At 38.4% G+C, this 17,464-nt stretch overlaps 1 protein-coding gene across 2 annotated transcripts in view; it reads right to left on the bottom strand.

The window, feature by feature from the left end:
- Positions 1-16,315, bottom strand: part of Hnrnpll (heterogeneous nuclear ribonucleoprotein L like) — a 36,219-nt gene extending 19,904 nt beyond the window's left edge. The window contains exons 1-2 of one of the 2 annotated variants that reach the window (XM_063229591.1): positions 15,811-16,315; positions 3,695-3,813 (exon numbers count right to left, since the gene is read on the bottom strand). In XM_063229591.1, the coding sequence (XP_063085661.1) occupies positions 3,695-3,813; positions 15,811-15,996 (305 nt within the window). In that variant the 5' untranslated portion in view covers positions 15,997-16,315. The remainder of the gene's footprint in view (positions 1-3,694; positions 3,814-15,810) is intronic. The other variant, XM_013155974.3, reaches the window with a different exon arrangement.
- Positions 16,316-17,464: the final 1,149 nt, after the last annotated feature.

Here is a 17,464-nt window from a genome sequence, read left to right as displayed (position 1 = left end):
ATATCAAAACATCACAAGTTCAATTAACATTAATCTACAGACTTTAATAAAACATAGCGAATCTTAAATAATAATCACAATCATAGAAATCACAAACTCCTTTGAATTTTCCAAGTAAATGCCTAGAATAGTAACTAAGAATACTCTTTAAAAAAGACAACCAAAAGACAAATAAAGCAACACTGAGTAATCAAAATTCATATAAACACTGTTCTCCAAAGTACTTATAAATTTCAGAAAATCCATGAGAAGATAACCACTTGATTATGGTGTCACAACTGTTCCTACAGACAGGAGGATGAGGGTTTTTTTGTTTGTTTTTTGAGACAGGGTCTCGCTACATAGTTCAGGCTACCCTTAAATTCACTATGTAGCTGGCACTAACTAGCCTTGAGGGTTTTTTTGTGTGTGTTTTTTTTAACCTTGAACCTGTTGGCAATTCTCCTGCCTCAGCCTCCCAGTGCTGGGATTAAAAGCTAACAGGTAGAGCAGCACCCTTAGGTTCAATCTTCAATACCGGAAAGAAAACAAAACACACAAAAAGCCAAACAAGCAAACAAAAAACCATACATAAAAAACAAAAACTGAAGGCAATAGATTCAGTGTACAAAAGTTTAAAAGATTTGCTTTAAAACTAGTATGGTTGGGGCTGGGGATTTAGCTCGGCGGCATAAGTACCTGCCTTGCAAGCTGAGTTCAATCCCCGGTACCGATAAAAAATGAAAAAAAAAAAAAAAAAAAAAAAGTAAAAAAAACTAGTATGGTTATCACTATCCAAAATCTGTAATAGGGAGAAGAAAAGAGACATTTTAAATATTCTTTTGATTTTAATATATAAACACACTAATGATTTTTAAAGACAAAAAGGTAAAATACTGCAACCTGCACAATATTACTAACTTGTTATTCTGTTATGTTGTTCCTATTATTTCTCAACTTTACATATCAGTTTTTAGTTACAAATTTACTACATATTCAAGTTTGTGATTTACCTTTTCAGTATGACCAGCACCTATACTTTTTATAATCTCACATATATCACTAAATAAACAAATAGGCAAAGGTTCTGTAAACGTATTTTATATTTTAAATGTAACACTTTGAAACAAAACTATTAAATGGTTCTTTCAGTTTAACAGCAATCACCTTCTATTATTTCATTTCACTGTAACTTCTACTATAATACATTTATGTCAATTAAGCTCTTAATTATACACTAATTTGTTTCAACTATTCATGATTTTGCTATCCACATAGTACCACCTGAGGGCAGATGGATGTACTACAGATTAATTAAATGACATTCATATATGGAAGACTTTATAGCAGATTAAGTATCAGACCATACCATCTAAAACTGGACAGGCTACCTAGGAATAACTGAAATTATTAATTTTGAGTTTTCTTGCACTGGGGTCTCCATACATGCCATGCAAATGCTCCACCCCTTTTTAAAATTTTTATTTTGAGGCAGAGTCTCATGTTAGGCAGGCTGACCTCTTGCTTACAATCCTCTTGCCTCAGCCTCCTTAATAGCTGATTGAGTTTACTGTACAGGCACGTGCCACCACACTGCCAGCACTCACCAACCCTCATCCCCAAACTCATTGTCATATCTAATAGACATCAAAATATTAAAATAGTGATGGTTTCCCTAAAATTTCCAACATGTCATCAAGTTGCTTTATAACACTTATCTCAGTATTTCCTAGCTTTAGGAAATTAATTTTAGGTAGATGTGGTGCTACAGACCAGTAATCCTACAGTTCTGAAGCTGAGGCAGGAGGATCACTGAGTTTGAGGCCAGCATAGGATATAGTGAGTTCAAAGCCAGTCTCAACTACATAGAAAGACCCTACCTCAAAAAACAAACAATCCGAATTAGTTTTAAAAGCCTTAAATATATCTTTATTTCTCTATAATTCCATCAGATAATGTATCACTTATATGATCATTAATAGGTTGTTAGTCTACTGCCTATGTCAGTTTCAATACATAACTCTTCAAACAGATCTACTTCCAATATCCAGTTCATACGATCAAAACATTTTTTTTCTTTCCAGATCCATTTTATTTCAAGGAGAAAAAGAAAAGAGAAAGAGAGACAGACAGAGACAGACAAGAAAAAAAACTAAAAATTTCAAAACACATCAATCGTGGGCAACAATAGTACATTACATTTGCACTGCATATAACCAAATACTGACAAGTCCTCTAAGTGACACTTCTATCAGGCCTTTACAATGGCCATACAGATTCTTAATTTATACTTCCTAAAGATAAACAGTTTGAAACTGTGGTTTCAGAAGTATGTACGTCAACCATAGTTGAGCATATAAGTTTGCCAAATGTCTCGTTGTCAGCAAAGAAATTAATAAAATACTGTGATAGATAATATTACTACTTGTTTGAAGAAATGATCCCTTTCTGTTAGGTAGCTCTGATCATTATGCATTACTTTTTTTGATACTCAAACTTTCATAAAATGTTATTTAAGAATTTTTAATTCTTAAATAATTCCTAATTCTTAATTGGAACAATCAAGCTATCTCAAAAACTATATTAAAATTTTTTTTATTTCAACTTGGTTCCCCTAAATGTATTGCAATTTTTTAAAAAATCAACTTAAGATCACCATACTTAGAAGAGAATAACAGCCAGGCATACTCCAAAAATAATTTAAAAGTTTGAGTGTTTACTTTGGGCAAGAAATTCACTTTTCTAATTATGGGGGAGGGGTCCCCCAATTTTTGTTTTTTTTTAGTACTTTTTTTTTTTGTCTTTTTCTTTTTTATCGGTACCAGGGATAGAACTCACGACTGCCTGCTTGCAAGGCTGGCGCTTATGCTGCTGAGCTAAATCCCCAGCCCCTTTTCTTAGTACTTTTGTTGTACATAATGATCACATTTCTTCAGTGTGGACACATGTACAGAACACATCTTGATTCTTTTATCCCCCTCCCCCATCTCTAATGTTTTCACTTAAAATTTTACATACCACCTGTCAGAGAATGAGAGATGATCAAAAAGCCACAAAAATAAACCTATGCGCCACCCCCCAAGGAGGTTAAAAATAACAAGCTTAAGGCTGAGAAAAAACTAGTGGTATAGTGCTTACCTAGCCATTCCTGGCACTTGACAACAATAACTAACAAGCTAAAAGGTTCCAAAGACATACAGTCACAGACAAATTTAACATATATAATGCTAAACACGAAGCAAGCTAACTGGTGGTGCACACCTGGAATCCCAGCTACTCAGGAGGCTGAGACAGGAAGATAACAAGTTCAAGCCCAGCTTCACAACTTAGTGATTTCTTGTCTCAAAAAACTTTTTTTCTAAATTCTTTTTTTTCCTAAATCGCTATATGTTTGTAATACACAAAAATTACAGTCATTTTGGGAAATTGGTACATATCTGTATCATTTTTTTTTTCAAATCCATCTTATTCCAAACAGGGAAAAAAATAAATAAAACAAAATTTCAAAACACAAGGGGAAAAATGGTACATTATTTCAGCTTTTCACACTAGTGAGCTTTGTCTCGAAATTTAAAAAATAAAGAACTGGCAATGTAGTTCAGCACAATCTTGCTTCCATCTCTTATACACTGAGAGAAAAAAAGACACATAGTAATCAAGCAAGGCTTGTTCTACCTCGATATTTTTGATTAACGTAAGTGCCTATTGTCCTTACCATATTGTCCCAAATTTTTCCAGAGCCTCCACAAGGTCTGCTTCCACCACAGATTCACACAGTCCTCGAACATGGACAACAGGAGAAACGGAAACCTTATGATGACTTCCACCAGCCTCCTAGCAAGAGAAAATAATTTCTAGTTAATAAACTTAAGTCTAAATTCCATCTTTCAGTAAGTTTCACTGTACTAAACAGCTAACATTTAAAAAGTAACCCAAACCAAAATGCAAAAGAACAAGTTAGCAAGACAACCTGAGAATACAGTTATGAATTGAATGGCAAATATTTTTCCTGTTTTGTTTTTTTTTTTTTTTTTTGAGACAGGGTCTCCGTCGGGTACAGTGGCTCATGCCTGTAATCCCAGTACTCGGGAGGCTGAGACAGGAGGATCGCTCTGAGTTCGAGACCAGCCTAGGCTACAAAGTGAACTCAAGCCAGCCTGAACTACAAAGAGAGACCCTGTCTCAAAAAAGACCAAAAAAAAAAAAAAAAAAGAGAGAGAGAGACAGGGTCTCACCATGCAGATTAAGCTGACCTTGAACTCACTGTGTAGCCCAGGTGAGCCTTTAACTCTCTGAGATCCTCCAGCCTCAGCCTCCCTGAGTGCTAGGATTACAGGCGTGCACCAGCACATGAAAAATTTTAATTTCTAAAAAAGTAATTCTCAATAAAAAATACAAAAGAAATTTAGTAACTTTTTTCAATTTCAAGAAAATTTTCAACAAATATACAAGGAATGTTACAATTAGAAACTAACAGTCATATAATTTTAGTTTTAACTCCATAAAGATCTCATGCAGTCTAAATTTTAAAAAGTATATAACCTGTATTTGTCTTAAAATACAGGTTATATACTTTATTTTTGAGTGTATGTCCAGAAGACTCTCAAAATGTAAGTATACAAACTTGAAATCTTAAAAATGTAATGTAAGAATTATTTAAAAATATACATAGCTCTCATTTATTTAAGTTCTACTAAAACAAAAATTGGTATTTACAAATACTACCACACTTCTCTTGTGTCACAATTTCCAAAACTGTGTGTATACAAAAGATACTATAAAACTTTTCTTCTACAGACTAATCTGAAAATAATGTTTACCATTAAACATTAACAATTACTTTAAGAAAACTAACTTTATTTTGGAGAAAAGACAAAATTTCAAAGATGATATAAGGATAACAACAGTGTGTTGTTATCTTTAAATTAGTTACTCAGACCACAAGATACAGGGATTTAATTGTTTATGCAATATTAGCACAAACCTAAGAAAATTAACTTCTTTTAAGGCTATTTCAAAGACTTATCAGTTCTACTACAGACTTTCGTGTGACTACTCTGCTAATAAAAATGACGGGGACTGCTACTGTCAAATTCAACAAATACATTCAATGCTTTGTAAATTTTTTTTTTTTTTTGTCTTTTTCCTTTTTATCGGTACCAGGGATCGAACTCATGACAAGCAGGCACTTATGCCGCTGAGCTAAATCCCTAGCCCCTGTAAATATTAATTTAATCTGACTTGTTCAGTGTTTTCTACCGTCAAAGAGATAGTCATTGGCCAGGCACAGTGGCCCAATCCTGTAAACCTAGCACTTGGGAGGCTGAGGCAGGAGCATACCATGAGTTCAAGGCCAACCTGGGCTGCATTGTGAGTTCAAGGCCAGCCTGAACTACATAGTGACACCTTATCTCAGAAACACCAAAAAAAAAGAAAACAAACAGCCACCCTCACCCTATCATAGAACTCATTACTAAATAGACCATATTGTATGTATACAACAATCTTAAAGTAACATTAACAGAGAAGATATTGCCTAGGTGAAACTCAAATCACGTGTTTAAATTATTAAATTCTTAAATATGGCCACAGGACAATAAAGCAAGAAGAAAGTACTAAATAATATGTAGGTACTTAATCTAAAGCATACATTTAAAATATAAACAACTTTTATTCTCAAAATAGATGTTGTAATATATAATAAAGACAATCATTAGGCAAGTCTTAAAATATCAGCTGGCAAGTAGAATGACAACAGAAAACTACATTGGTCCAGACTCTTCAGATTTATTTAATATAATTACTGTTATCTTATATATGAGAATGACAATTGTTACAAGAAAAAAAATCCTTAGGAATGCTTGGATAAAGATAAAGTATTGTGATAGCCACAATTTACTTTCAAATGATGTAGAGGGAAAAGGGTACGTATATAAATATAGATACACAGATGTAGCAATAAAACCCTGTAAAGCAAAAGGCTTTAAAAAAACTAAACATATTTAACATTCTGTGTAATCAAACTACAAAATTTCATTATTAGTATTTAAGACCTATAAAAAAGATACAAAGAACAATACAAAACACCCAAGAGCCCACCATCTACTTCAATGACACCACATCAAATGATCAATCCTATATCTTCTTCCCCTCCCTTCCCATCATGAGTAATCACTATCCTGAATACAGTACTAAAAATATGACTATTTTTCTTTCTTTCTTTTTTTTTTTTTTAAGCGGTACCAGGGATCAAACTCATGACCTTTCGATTGCCAGGCAGGCGCTTATGCCACTGAGCTAAATCCCCAGCCCTCTTTTGCTTTTTTTTTGAGACAGAGTCTCACTATATAGTCCAGGCTGGCCCTAAACTCACTTTGTAAGGAAGCCTGACCTCAAATTCTCAGCAGTCCTCTTGCCTCAGTCTCTCACGTGCTAGGATTAGTGTCTGGCACTGTGTCCAGCTGTGACTATTTTTTGAATTGGCTTTTCTCACAAAGAAATGGATTGCCTTGGGGCTGGGTAGATTTAGCTCAGTGGCATAAGCGCCTGCCTTGCAAGCAGGCAGTCGTAAGTTCAAACCCTGGTACCAATAAAAACGAAAAAGACCAAAAAAAAAAAGAAAAGAAATGGATTGCCTTCCTCCAAAGAACTCACTTTAATGTACCAAAGTAATTCCCTCAAAACTACAGAACATAGAAATGGTAATTACCTGATATGATCAATACACTATTACACATATCCAATCACACTGTACCCAATAAACATGCAAGTATGTGTCAATAAAATTTATAAAGAACAGCAAAATTGGAATGTTAAATATGACCAATATGGTAAGTGCAGGAAGATGTGATTTTCTAAACCTCAAGGCAGAAAACATATGCTAACACTCTACTTCTTATTCCTATTCAATGACTCTGCCATTTATGTTTATCTACCTTGATATTTCTCTAATTTTAAAGTATGTCTCCTTTTGTTTGACCTAAAATTTCCTCATTCTTATTAAAATATTTACTAAAATATTTTTAAAACCCTAGGGTTATTTCCAAAACTGATACATCAAAAATGTCTTTTCAGGGCTGGGGATTTAGCACAGTGGTGTAAGCAACTGCCTGGCAAGTGCAAGGTTGTAATTTCGATCCCTGGTACCAACAACAAAAAAAGTCTTTCCAAAAAATAAAAATCCGTAACCCCAACACTGAGAAGGCTGAGGCAAGAGGACCTTGGTGAGTTCAAGGTCAACCTGAACTGCATAGTGAAACTCTATCTCAAAAAAACAACAAAGTCTTTTTAAATTGGGCATAATTGGCCAGGGATATAGCTCGGTGGCAATAAGCATTTGTCTGATAAGTGCAAGGTCTTGAGTTTGATTCTAGTTTAAAAAAAAAAAAAGGCATGATGACACACACCTGTCATCCAACACTGGGAGTCTAAAGTAAGCAGATCACCTGGAGTTGGAAACCAGCCTGGACTACAGTGAGTTCAAGGCCAACCTGAACTACATAGCAAGACCTTGTCCAACAAAACTCTTTTCAAACTTTCTACCAACCCCTCCAGAGCTTAAAAATCACTGTTTTCTCTTCTCTACTTATACTATATATAGTTGGGACTAGTAATCTGAAGTAATTTGTACAGCTTCTATTACCTAACCTAAAACTAGGCCCAACACCCCTTTTTTCTTATAGTGCTAGGGATCCAACTCAAGGCCTCTCTCACTTACTAGGTGAGCACTCTACCCACGGAACTACACCCTCAGCCCTAAAATTGCCTCTTAAGCATTGCAGGACATACCTGATTCCTAAATTGGTACAGAAACCAATATTGTTTATTTTTTATCTATATACGGACTAATAGTTTGGTCATGTCATCTCAAGTTTAACAAGTCACTTTCAAATTCTTTCACATAAAGATTTTTCATTTCTAATGCTTTAAGACATCTAGGATCTTGTCTAGTATATCCATTGCCCACCAAACTAGAAACAATATTCCAATCAAGAAAACCACCCATAACAAATGCTGGAGAGGCTGTGGGGACTGTTGATGGTAGTACAGACTGGTGCCACCACTGTGGAAATCAGTCTGGAGGTTCCTCAAAAGCCTGGGATTGGAAGTCCCATTTCACCCAGCTATTCCACTTCTGGGCAAATTCCCTGAAGAAGTGAAAACATCATACCACAGTGATATATGTGCTCCCAAGTTTTATAGCAGCACAACTTGAAATAGACAAATCTTGGAACAAACTAAATGCTCATCAGCTGAGGCATGGGCAAAAAAGATGTGGTATTTTTATACAGTGGAGTAATACTTAGCTATAAAGAAGGATACCATTGAGGCTTTTATAGATAAATGGATGCAACTCAAGAAATAAATCATACTCACGTGTAAATACTATAGTGTCTCCCTAATGTAAGAAACTGAAAGAGTAAATAAGATACAAAATCTTCAATAAATATTGTGAAAGGGTCAGAACTGCTTAGGGGAAAAGGAGAATAAAAGGGAAAAGAAAAAAGATATAAATTTGTGTATATACACTTAAGATAGCTAAGATGATTGCACTACTACTTCTATTAGTTCTTGGAATGAAATAGTTAACATTCATAGGATTAGACTAACTTTGCATGTCTATATCTGGTAATCTGAGTAACTCTTTTGAAGATAACTAAGCAAAGTAACACCTTGTTTTGAAAGACTATATTGTTACTGTTTGGGGATCTTTGTTGTTACTTGATTTTCTTGTGTTTTGTTTCGGTTTTGTTTTTCCCTCTCATACAGAAAGGACAGATATACATGTATAGGCTTATACATGCCTAGAAAGTCTAAAGAATTTACAAAAATTGATTTCAGTATGTGTGATGATACGAACAGCTACTTTAAAAAAAATGAGACATTATGGTAGCCATTGCTGATTTTTCTATTATCTTGTTTTGAAGTCCAGTAATGCTTTTAGTCTTTGTTTTCATTGATTTTAGTCTGTTTTCTATTACTTGATTTCAATGTTGGAAGGTATAGATAGCTATTTTGAAGAACAGGAGACGTTATGGCAAACATTATTGATTTTCCTATTGTCTGGTTCTGAAGGTCTATAATGTTTTTATTCTTTTGGTTGGTTTTATACTATTTTGTTTTGTTTGAATTCACTGTGTGTAAAGATATGAACGACAGTTCAAATAAAATAGATACTATGGCAGCCACTGTTGATTTCCTGTTGTGTTGTTTTTGAAATCCTGTGTTGCTTGTATTGTTTTGTTGTTTTGTTTTATTCTCTTTATAAATAAATAAATAGAAATGATATTCCATTCAGATTAACACCCAGCAAATAAAAGCATGTTTGCAATGTACACATCCTTTTTTAAAATTGTGTAATCCCTTAAAAATGGGGCCATTTACAATGGAGGATTATTTGGTCCTCACCACAGGCTTCAGACCTAGACCTGTTCAGTCCTTACACTCACCCCTTTTCAAAGGCCATCTCAAGGAATAACTCACTGCGTTAATTTGGACTATTGCAGACTAAAGACAGAATCTACTGCAGCAAAGGCAAACTCAATATAGTACAATGAACCTTCTATAAGACAATATGCCCGTTAACACCTCTTTCTAAAACAGGCCTAAATTCTAAACTCACAACAGGTAGGGACAGTGTCTTTAAAAGCCTTTTTGTTTCCTATGCTTCTCCATGCACAACACAATCAATACACTGACAACTTTTCTGCTTCCTATAACATTTTAAGACTTACATCAAATTCAAAACCTCATTCTTTGATACCAAACATTCACAGACCCACAGCATAGTGATAATATAGCTTCTCTTTAAACATCTCCAAATGACAGAAAATAACCATGATTCTTCAAACCCTGTTATGGTTAATATCTTGATGCCTCTCTCTCTCTCTCTCTCTCTCTCTCTCTCACACACACACACACACACACACACACACACACACACACAATCTTAGGCTCTCATAGGTGGTGTTTGGGGAGGTGACTGGATCATTGAGACAATACTCATCAGTGGATTCATTAGTTCACGGATGAGTTCATAACTAAATGTGATTTTAGGAGGTGAAGTCTGGCCAGAGGAGGTGGGTCTTCCCTCCTTTCTAGATTTTAGGCTGTTTCCTGTCAATGAGCTCCTCCTCTGCGATGCCCTTGTGCCATGCAGCCCCTCTTTTGGAGCCAGCGCACTATAGACTAAAATCTCTTTGAGACTGAGCGAAACAAATCTCTCTTTAGAACTGTGGCTATGGGGCTGGGGATTTAGCTCAGTGGCATAAGCACCTGCCTTGTAAGCAGGTGGTCGTGAGTTCGATCCCTGGTACCGATAAAAATGAAAACGACAAAAAAAAAAAAAAAAAGAACTGTGGCTATGGGATACTGTGTCTCAGCAACAAGAAAGATACTATCCACGTATTTTACAAAATTGTTCATAATCTGCAACCAAAATTATCTTCTATAGATTATCACCCAAAAGGGGCTTTGGAGTCAGACCAATGTTTATTTAAATCTTTGGACAATTACTGGCTCAATTATCTTAGTCTAATTACTTTACCTTTCTATGCCTCCATTTCTCAGTTGAAAAAAGTTCTTTATCACATTATTTATCACACAAGACTACAATTAAAACATATACAAAATACTAAGCACAGTGCTAGACATGGTTACAGAATAGGGAGAGACACAATAAATTTCACCTTTACGTTCAGCTACATGTCCTTCTCCTATATGATTTTCTAATTTTTTGTAACAGCAACCAAACTTGCTAATCATGCCATATATCCTCCAGATCCTTCTTTCACTTCTAAGGTACATCAAGTCTTTTCCAACCCCATAATCTTTATGTGTATACATTATTATTTATCAATGTAGAAGCAAGAAATGAATAGCGATTCAGATATGTAAGATTATCTTCTTCCTTACTTTGGACACTTCATATAGTAAAAGACAAAGTTTTCAGGGGCAGCTGTAACTATTATTTGAATTCATACTACATTTAAGGTTAACTTAAATACTGTTTCTTTTCTTTTCTTTTTTGTATCTGGAATCAAACTCACTATCTCCCACTTGCCAGACAGGTGCTTGTGCTGCTGAGCTAAATCCCTGGCTGACATACTTTTTCTTACTAAAAATTACATCTCTACTTGGTCTTTTGTTCTTAAAAGAAATAATGTAACACAGCCAAAATACAGTAAGAATATTTACACAACAAAGCAAAGATTAAAACCAATAACCAATGAAAGTATTTAAATAATCTTTGAAGGGTGGTGCTGAGAATGGAACTGAGGCCAATGTAGTTCTCCGTCACTGATCTATAGCCCCACCCATCATGTAATTTTTAAAAACATTTTCTTTTGGCTCATATAAGTAGAAATCACTTGATTTTACTTACCCTCAACTCCTGGCCCCTTCTAAAATGAAGAGGTCTGCAGTTGTGGCACACTGGTAGACCTGCCTATTGTGTACATGGCAGACACACATACACACACACACACACACACACACACTCTTGCTCTTTCTCATTATTCTACCAGTATTTTAAATTACATAATCATACCTAACTTCAGAAATGGCCCAGAACTAGAAGGAATAGTACATCCAAAATGGCTAACCAGAGGGCCATTTGGAGAAATGGAACTTTGCTAACTGTAAGAATCCCAACCTGTCTTTACCACCCCATGGAGAAAAGCATAACAGAGAAAATCAAGTCCCCACAACAAATCCTTGGATCAACCTCCATTTTCCAGCTACATGGGCCAATAAATTCCCTACTCCCACTTCCTTATTTGTTTTAAGTATATTAACAAAGTCTTGCTGTGTTCAGGCTGGTCTTGAACTCAAAGGATGACAGATGTGTGTGAGTACACAGGGCTGTCACTGGCACTCAACTGCAAGCCCTGAAAGTTGTGGTCAGTTTCACGGAGGAAAAGTCACTAGATGATGCAGGATCACAAATTTTAAAGATATGGGATATTTTCCACTTATCATCATCTTTTTTTGTGGGGTTGGGATGTACCAGGATTGAACTCATGACCTTGGGCTTGCAAAGCAGGCACTTATGTCACTGAGCTAAATCCCTGATCATGGCATCATTTTGATAGGAGCTCAATTACTATTTTTCAATGTATTAAAAAAATCATAGAATTAACTCAGTTCCTGAGAAATTAAGTCAAAAAGCACCTTGATAGTACAGCTAAAATATCTACTTTGATTGTGCTACTGGCTCCATTACATTTTTTTTCTTTGGTGCTGGGGATTAAACTCAAGTTTCACACATACTAAACACATACTGTCCCGCTGACACTCCAACATGTTCTTTTCACTATACTTAACGTAAAGAAACACGGTCACTAAAATCAAACCTACTTCAATTCTTCCCCAAAACGAGGCCTTAAAATTCCTCTTTTCTGGGCTGGGGATTTAGCTCAGCGGCATAAGCACCTGCCTTGCAAGCAGGCAGTCGTGAGTTTGATCCCCGGTACCGATAAAAAGGAAAAAAGACAAAAAAAAAAAAAAATTCCTCTTTTCTGCAGCAACTTAGCTATGTACAGGACAAGACTACTACAGCCTAAGTATTCTAGCACTTACCTCTAGGGGCATACATTCTTATACTTCTGTATTTCCCTAATTGCTATGCTATCTACTAAACTTACACAAAAGCTAACAAAAATGATCTCATCCTATATCTCCCCTTCCATGTTCATCCAATAAGCCACTACAATATCCCTACCATTTCTGTCATTTGTATCTTGCAAGTAAAACTGTATTATGAATTCAAACTGGATTCTCTACATAGTGCATAATCTTTTATTTGGAAACTGAAGGCACAACTTTTTCCTTGACATTTTACTATCTTACAAGTCTATCTGTTAAATGCTGAAAAACTTGAATTTTGAATAAATAAATCAAACCTTTTACATATTTGCCATTTACTCACTAGTATAATACAGTAATTGATTTGCTTAGCTGTTTTGTTTTGGTATTGGGATTTGAACTTAGGACCCTATGTTTGCCAGGCAGCCACTGTGCCACTAAGCTATATCCCCTACCCCATACTACAGTAATTGAAAAACCAATTCCCCAAATAAACTAGCACTCTAACCCAGTTCACTCAATTAGTTGTACTAAGTCAAATCACAATAGTTGGGAGGTTGAGCTGCTTTCTTAAAATAAAACACATAAAATAAAATACAGAAATTTACTATTCATATGATCTTAAAGATCATCCCTACTGAATTTAAGAACATCACTTACAAGAACAAAGTAACTTGTAACATCCATAATCAAACTTGGTTCAATCTGTGAACTTAAAACCCTAGAAGATTTTGCCCTATTAAAAAATAAGCACCGGAACACACAAATTTGAAGTGTTTTATTTCGTGTCTCTTTCCTTTTGACGCATTTGAGATCATAATCATTCACAGTGAACAATTCATCTTTAGCTCTTTCTCTTATAAATTTGGCTATTATTACAGCTCTCTCAGAAAATTATGAAAAATCTAACAATATAAATCTTTGAAGTTTTACTTTATAGTTTACAAACTTGCAACCAAAGTTAAAAAGACAGCCCATCACTGCATTTACCACTCAAAGTTTGGCCACAAAGGTATTTCTTTCTAAGTACTAAAGAACTACTGAGGTTGTGCTAAACTCTCTTCAAACTTTTGCATGATGAAGCACTACACAGGGAATGCCTTCCACCCAGGGAATGCCTACTAAAATTACGGAAGTTTGTATGTGTGAGTTTCCATAGTTGGAATGATTTCAAATTGAACTGAAAATTACAGGGAGAAGAAAAAACAGATTCAAATGTACTGTTAAATGAAAGCAACTCACTCTTTCCTAAGAAATGCAACTGCAGTAATGTAAAGAATTCAGGGCCAGGGATTTAGCTTAGTGGTGTAAGTGCCTGCCTGGCAAGAGCAGGTCTTGAGTTGAACCCTGGTTTAAAAAAAAAAAAAAATTTAAATTCTATCTATATATGTTTAGTTTTTGCCTACGTAATTTAAACATTCCACTATGTTAATTTTTTAACTACAGCTTCAAGTAAAGAAGCCGAGTAGTTCAACTTTCCTATTTAACAGACTCAAAGTAGCAGTTAACTGACTTTCTCAAGGTCACAAGAACACTGGGGTATGCTAAGTATACTCCAGACCCTCTTCAAGCCAGCCCTTGTTCAGTGCTACTTTAGATTTCACAATACTCCATACAAATTAACTTTGATACATTATGTATTACTTTAACATTCAAAATTATGTTTTCATAAGGTTTCATAAACTGTTTTAGGTGTTCATTCCAAGATTCTTTTTTTTGTGTGTTTTTCGTTTTTATAGGTACCAGGGATCGAACTCACGACTGCCTGCTTGCAAGGCAGGCGCTTATGCCGCTGAGCTAAATCCCCAGCTCCCTAACCAAGACTTTTAGCAAAAGAGGTATACTGATCAAATACATTTAAATACTATTATTTCCAACTTTCACAAGAAAGTTGGCTTTTAACTGAAACTTCCTAAGAAAAAAAAGCATTCCCTTTATTCACACTTCATATACCTACCCACAAAAATCAAAAGGTAGGGGCTGGGGATTTACCTCAGCGGCATAAGCACCTGCCTTGCAAGCAGGCGGTGAGTTCGATCCCTGGTACCGATAAAAAAATGAAAAAGACAAAAAAAAAAAAAAAAAACAAAAAAAACAATCAAAAGGTATAGCTAACTGGAAACTATTTTACTATAACTAACAAGGAAACTGTTTTACTTAGGGAAGAAGAAGTTGCCTTTTAAAATGTGGTCTAACCTCATTTACCATCTTTCCATATTTGAAAACACTGAGGACTAATAACCAGAAATTTTACAAGAAAATTCAAACAGAAGCTTTTAAAAGGTTTCTAATTTGCCTCGTGTAAGGGGAGGAAAACGATTTAACATATACATACAATTTAGAAAATTTCAATTTAAACGTTTTGAATTCTTTTTTTTTTAAAAAAGTCAAGTCATTAAGGCAGGCCACCAAAAAAGGGCAAAAATGTTTATGTCGCTTTGTTTTTTGAAAGTCTCTATCCAACCAAAGCTGAGTACTTGATGTGGATAATAAAATGGTTTTCACATTCCTTCTGCCTCCAGCTAATATTTCTCTGATGAGGACTCCAGGAATGTGTTTCATAATACAGCGCCCAGTTCAGTTTCTCCTTTCGTGGCGTAAATTTGTAGTAAACTGCCATGGAAGTAATTTTAAGATGCGAATAGAAAATACGGGTGCACTATCACCTGCCAACGCATTTTTATGACAGAAGTAACAAAATCTGTGTAAGACCCATCATCACAAAACTCAGTAACCAAACAACCACGCTTGCAAAGGTGATTAAAAAAAAAAAAAAAAAAAAAAAAAAAAAAAACTTGTACCCTGCAGGGCCCTCTGGTGTGAGCGCGAGGGCGTTAAAGTGTCACTTAGCCTGCGCGGTCCTCAGGATCAGGGCGACGAGAGCCCTGCGGGGACGAAGCCTGGCGCAGGGATGCTACACAGCGGGCGGCGGGACTGCAGGAAGCAGCGGTCCCCTCCCCGGCTCCGCGCCCGGGGAGTTCAACTAACAAAGAGCTTCGCGCCCGCCGCCCCCCGGAGCGGAAGCGCAGCCGCCCGCCGCCCGCCCCCCGCGACCCTCCCCAAGTCCGGGGCCCGCGGCGGACTCGCGGCCGGGCCGAGATGCGGGAAGCTGGGAGAGGTACGAATAGGAGGCCCACGGATGCGAGGCGGCGCATCCCGGCCACTTCAGCCGCGCCGGGAGAGGGGGAGAGCGAGGTGCGCGGGAGGCCCCTGCTGTCCGGGAGCCGCCCGCGGGCTGTTACCCACCGGCTGTGCGAAGCTCCGGCCGCCGCCGCTGTCGCCCACGCCCCGCGGCGTCGCTTCCCGGCGGGTCTCGCCTTCTTCGGCCGAGTAGTCGATCTCTCCCTCCTCGGTTTTGAGGCGCTTGGCCTGGCTCTCGTACTCCCGGTCCTCCTCGTACGTCTCCCTGGGGGAGGAGGAAGAGGAGGACATGGCGGCGGCCTGGGAGACCCGCCGGCCGGCGGTGGGGGTGGCGGAGGGGCGCGGGCCTCAGACGCCACCGGCCAGTGCCCGCCGCAGGCAGCGCCTCTCCGACCGAGGTCTGCGCGGCCGGGCCGTTCGCGGGGCGCACGCGCCCGGCAGCCGGTGTCTCAGGAGAGCGCGCGGGCTGAGTGCGGCGCCCCAAGAGGAGGCTCTGCAGCAGCAGCTCCCCTCCGCCGCGCAGTCAACACTCAGTTTCAGCTCCCCCCGGGGGAGCGAATATAAGGATGGGGACGCGACCGTGGCTTCCGGTCTTCCCTCCTCCCCAATCCGCTCCCCACAGCCCGAGCCAAGCCTCCGCCCGCCTTCGCGGCAGCCGTGCAGGATCGAATCCAGCAGCAGCCCGCGGGAAACGCCCCTCCCAAACCGAGGTCCCGCTCTCTATTGGTAGAGCGGGAAAGTCAAGCAGGTTTCCAATTGGCTGGAAGGGGTGTCCATCAAAATCCGCCGGGAGCCTGGCCTGGCCTGGCCTTGGACACCGTGTCTAGAGAACGCGCAGCCAGCCAGCTATTCCCGGTGGCCTAACGGCCGACGCGCGCCGCTCTGGAGTCGTTGCGGCCCCGCGGCCGTTGGCGCTATGAGGCTCCTACCGAGGTGGGGCGCAGAGGGATCCCGGACAGGCTGCGAGGCGTGTGGGGCTTGCGGGTGTTAACCGCTCTCCCCTAATTTGAATGCTTTGCCTCTCTTTTTCGAAAGAAGGAAAATTTTGAAATCCCTGTGGTTGTGCCCCTCACAGCTCCAGAACTGCAGGAGATGAAGGGAGAGGAGAGGTTGGCAGCATGCCTTTCCCGGATTGCGGGCAAAATCTAGTGAAGGTGGGCGGGCTCTCGGCCCAGCAAACGAGAGGCTGGAGAAGAGCGGCCGATCGCCGAGAGCCGGCGGGAGCGAGACGGGCGGCCGGTGGCCGGCTCCTGTGGCCGGGAGCCTTTGCTGCCCAGCCCCGCCTCGTCAGAGACGCCTTTAAGCCTCCACATAAAACCGTGTCCATCCTATTCTCTCTTCTGGTCTATTTCATTGTATTATTTGTCCTTTAGCCTACAACTCACCTCCTCTGGAGTCCCGAAGGACTCAGTAGCCTTTAGTTGCTTCTTGTTGCTAGAGGATCTTTCATATCTAACTCTTAAGATGTTCTGTTTTTGCAAGTAGGAGCGACAACGAATGTAATCATTATGTATCGCAAGCTGGTACTAATAAAAAGTTTTAATTACACCTTTATGGCAGGGTGGTACTCCATTGTGGTAAATACTACGTTTTCTTTATCCATTCATCCGTTGATGGACATATAAACCGCTTCCGGGTGCACTTGGAGACCACAATGTTAGGTAAAATTAATCGGACTCACAAGCTTAAACATCGCGTGGTTTCTGTTATATGAGAAACTGAAATTATAGAGAAGAAAATAAAAGATACTAGGAAGCAG

Source organism: Cavia porcellus, unplaced genomic scaffold, assembly GCF_034190915.1.
Source record: "Cavia porcellus strain 051 isolate PalLab524CR breed Dunkin Hartley unplaced genomic scaffold, mCavPor4.1 scaffold_1, whole genome shotgun sequence".
In the NCBI taxonomy this organism is placed as follows: domain Eukaryota; kingdom Metazoa; phylum Chordata; class Mammalia; order Rodentia; family Caviidae; genus Cavia; species Cavia porcellus.
The sequence above is the reverse complement of the archived record's forward strand: the minus strand, read 5'-3'. Positions and strand labels throughout refer to the sequence as shown.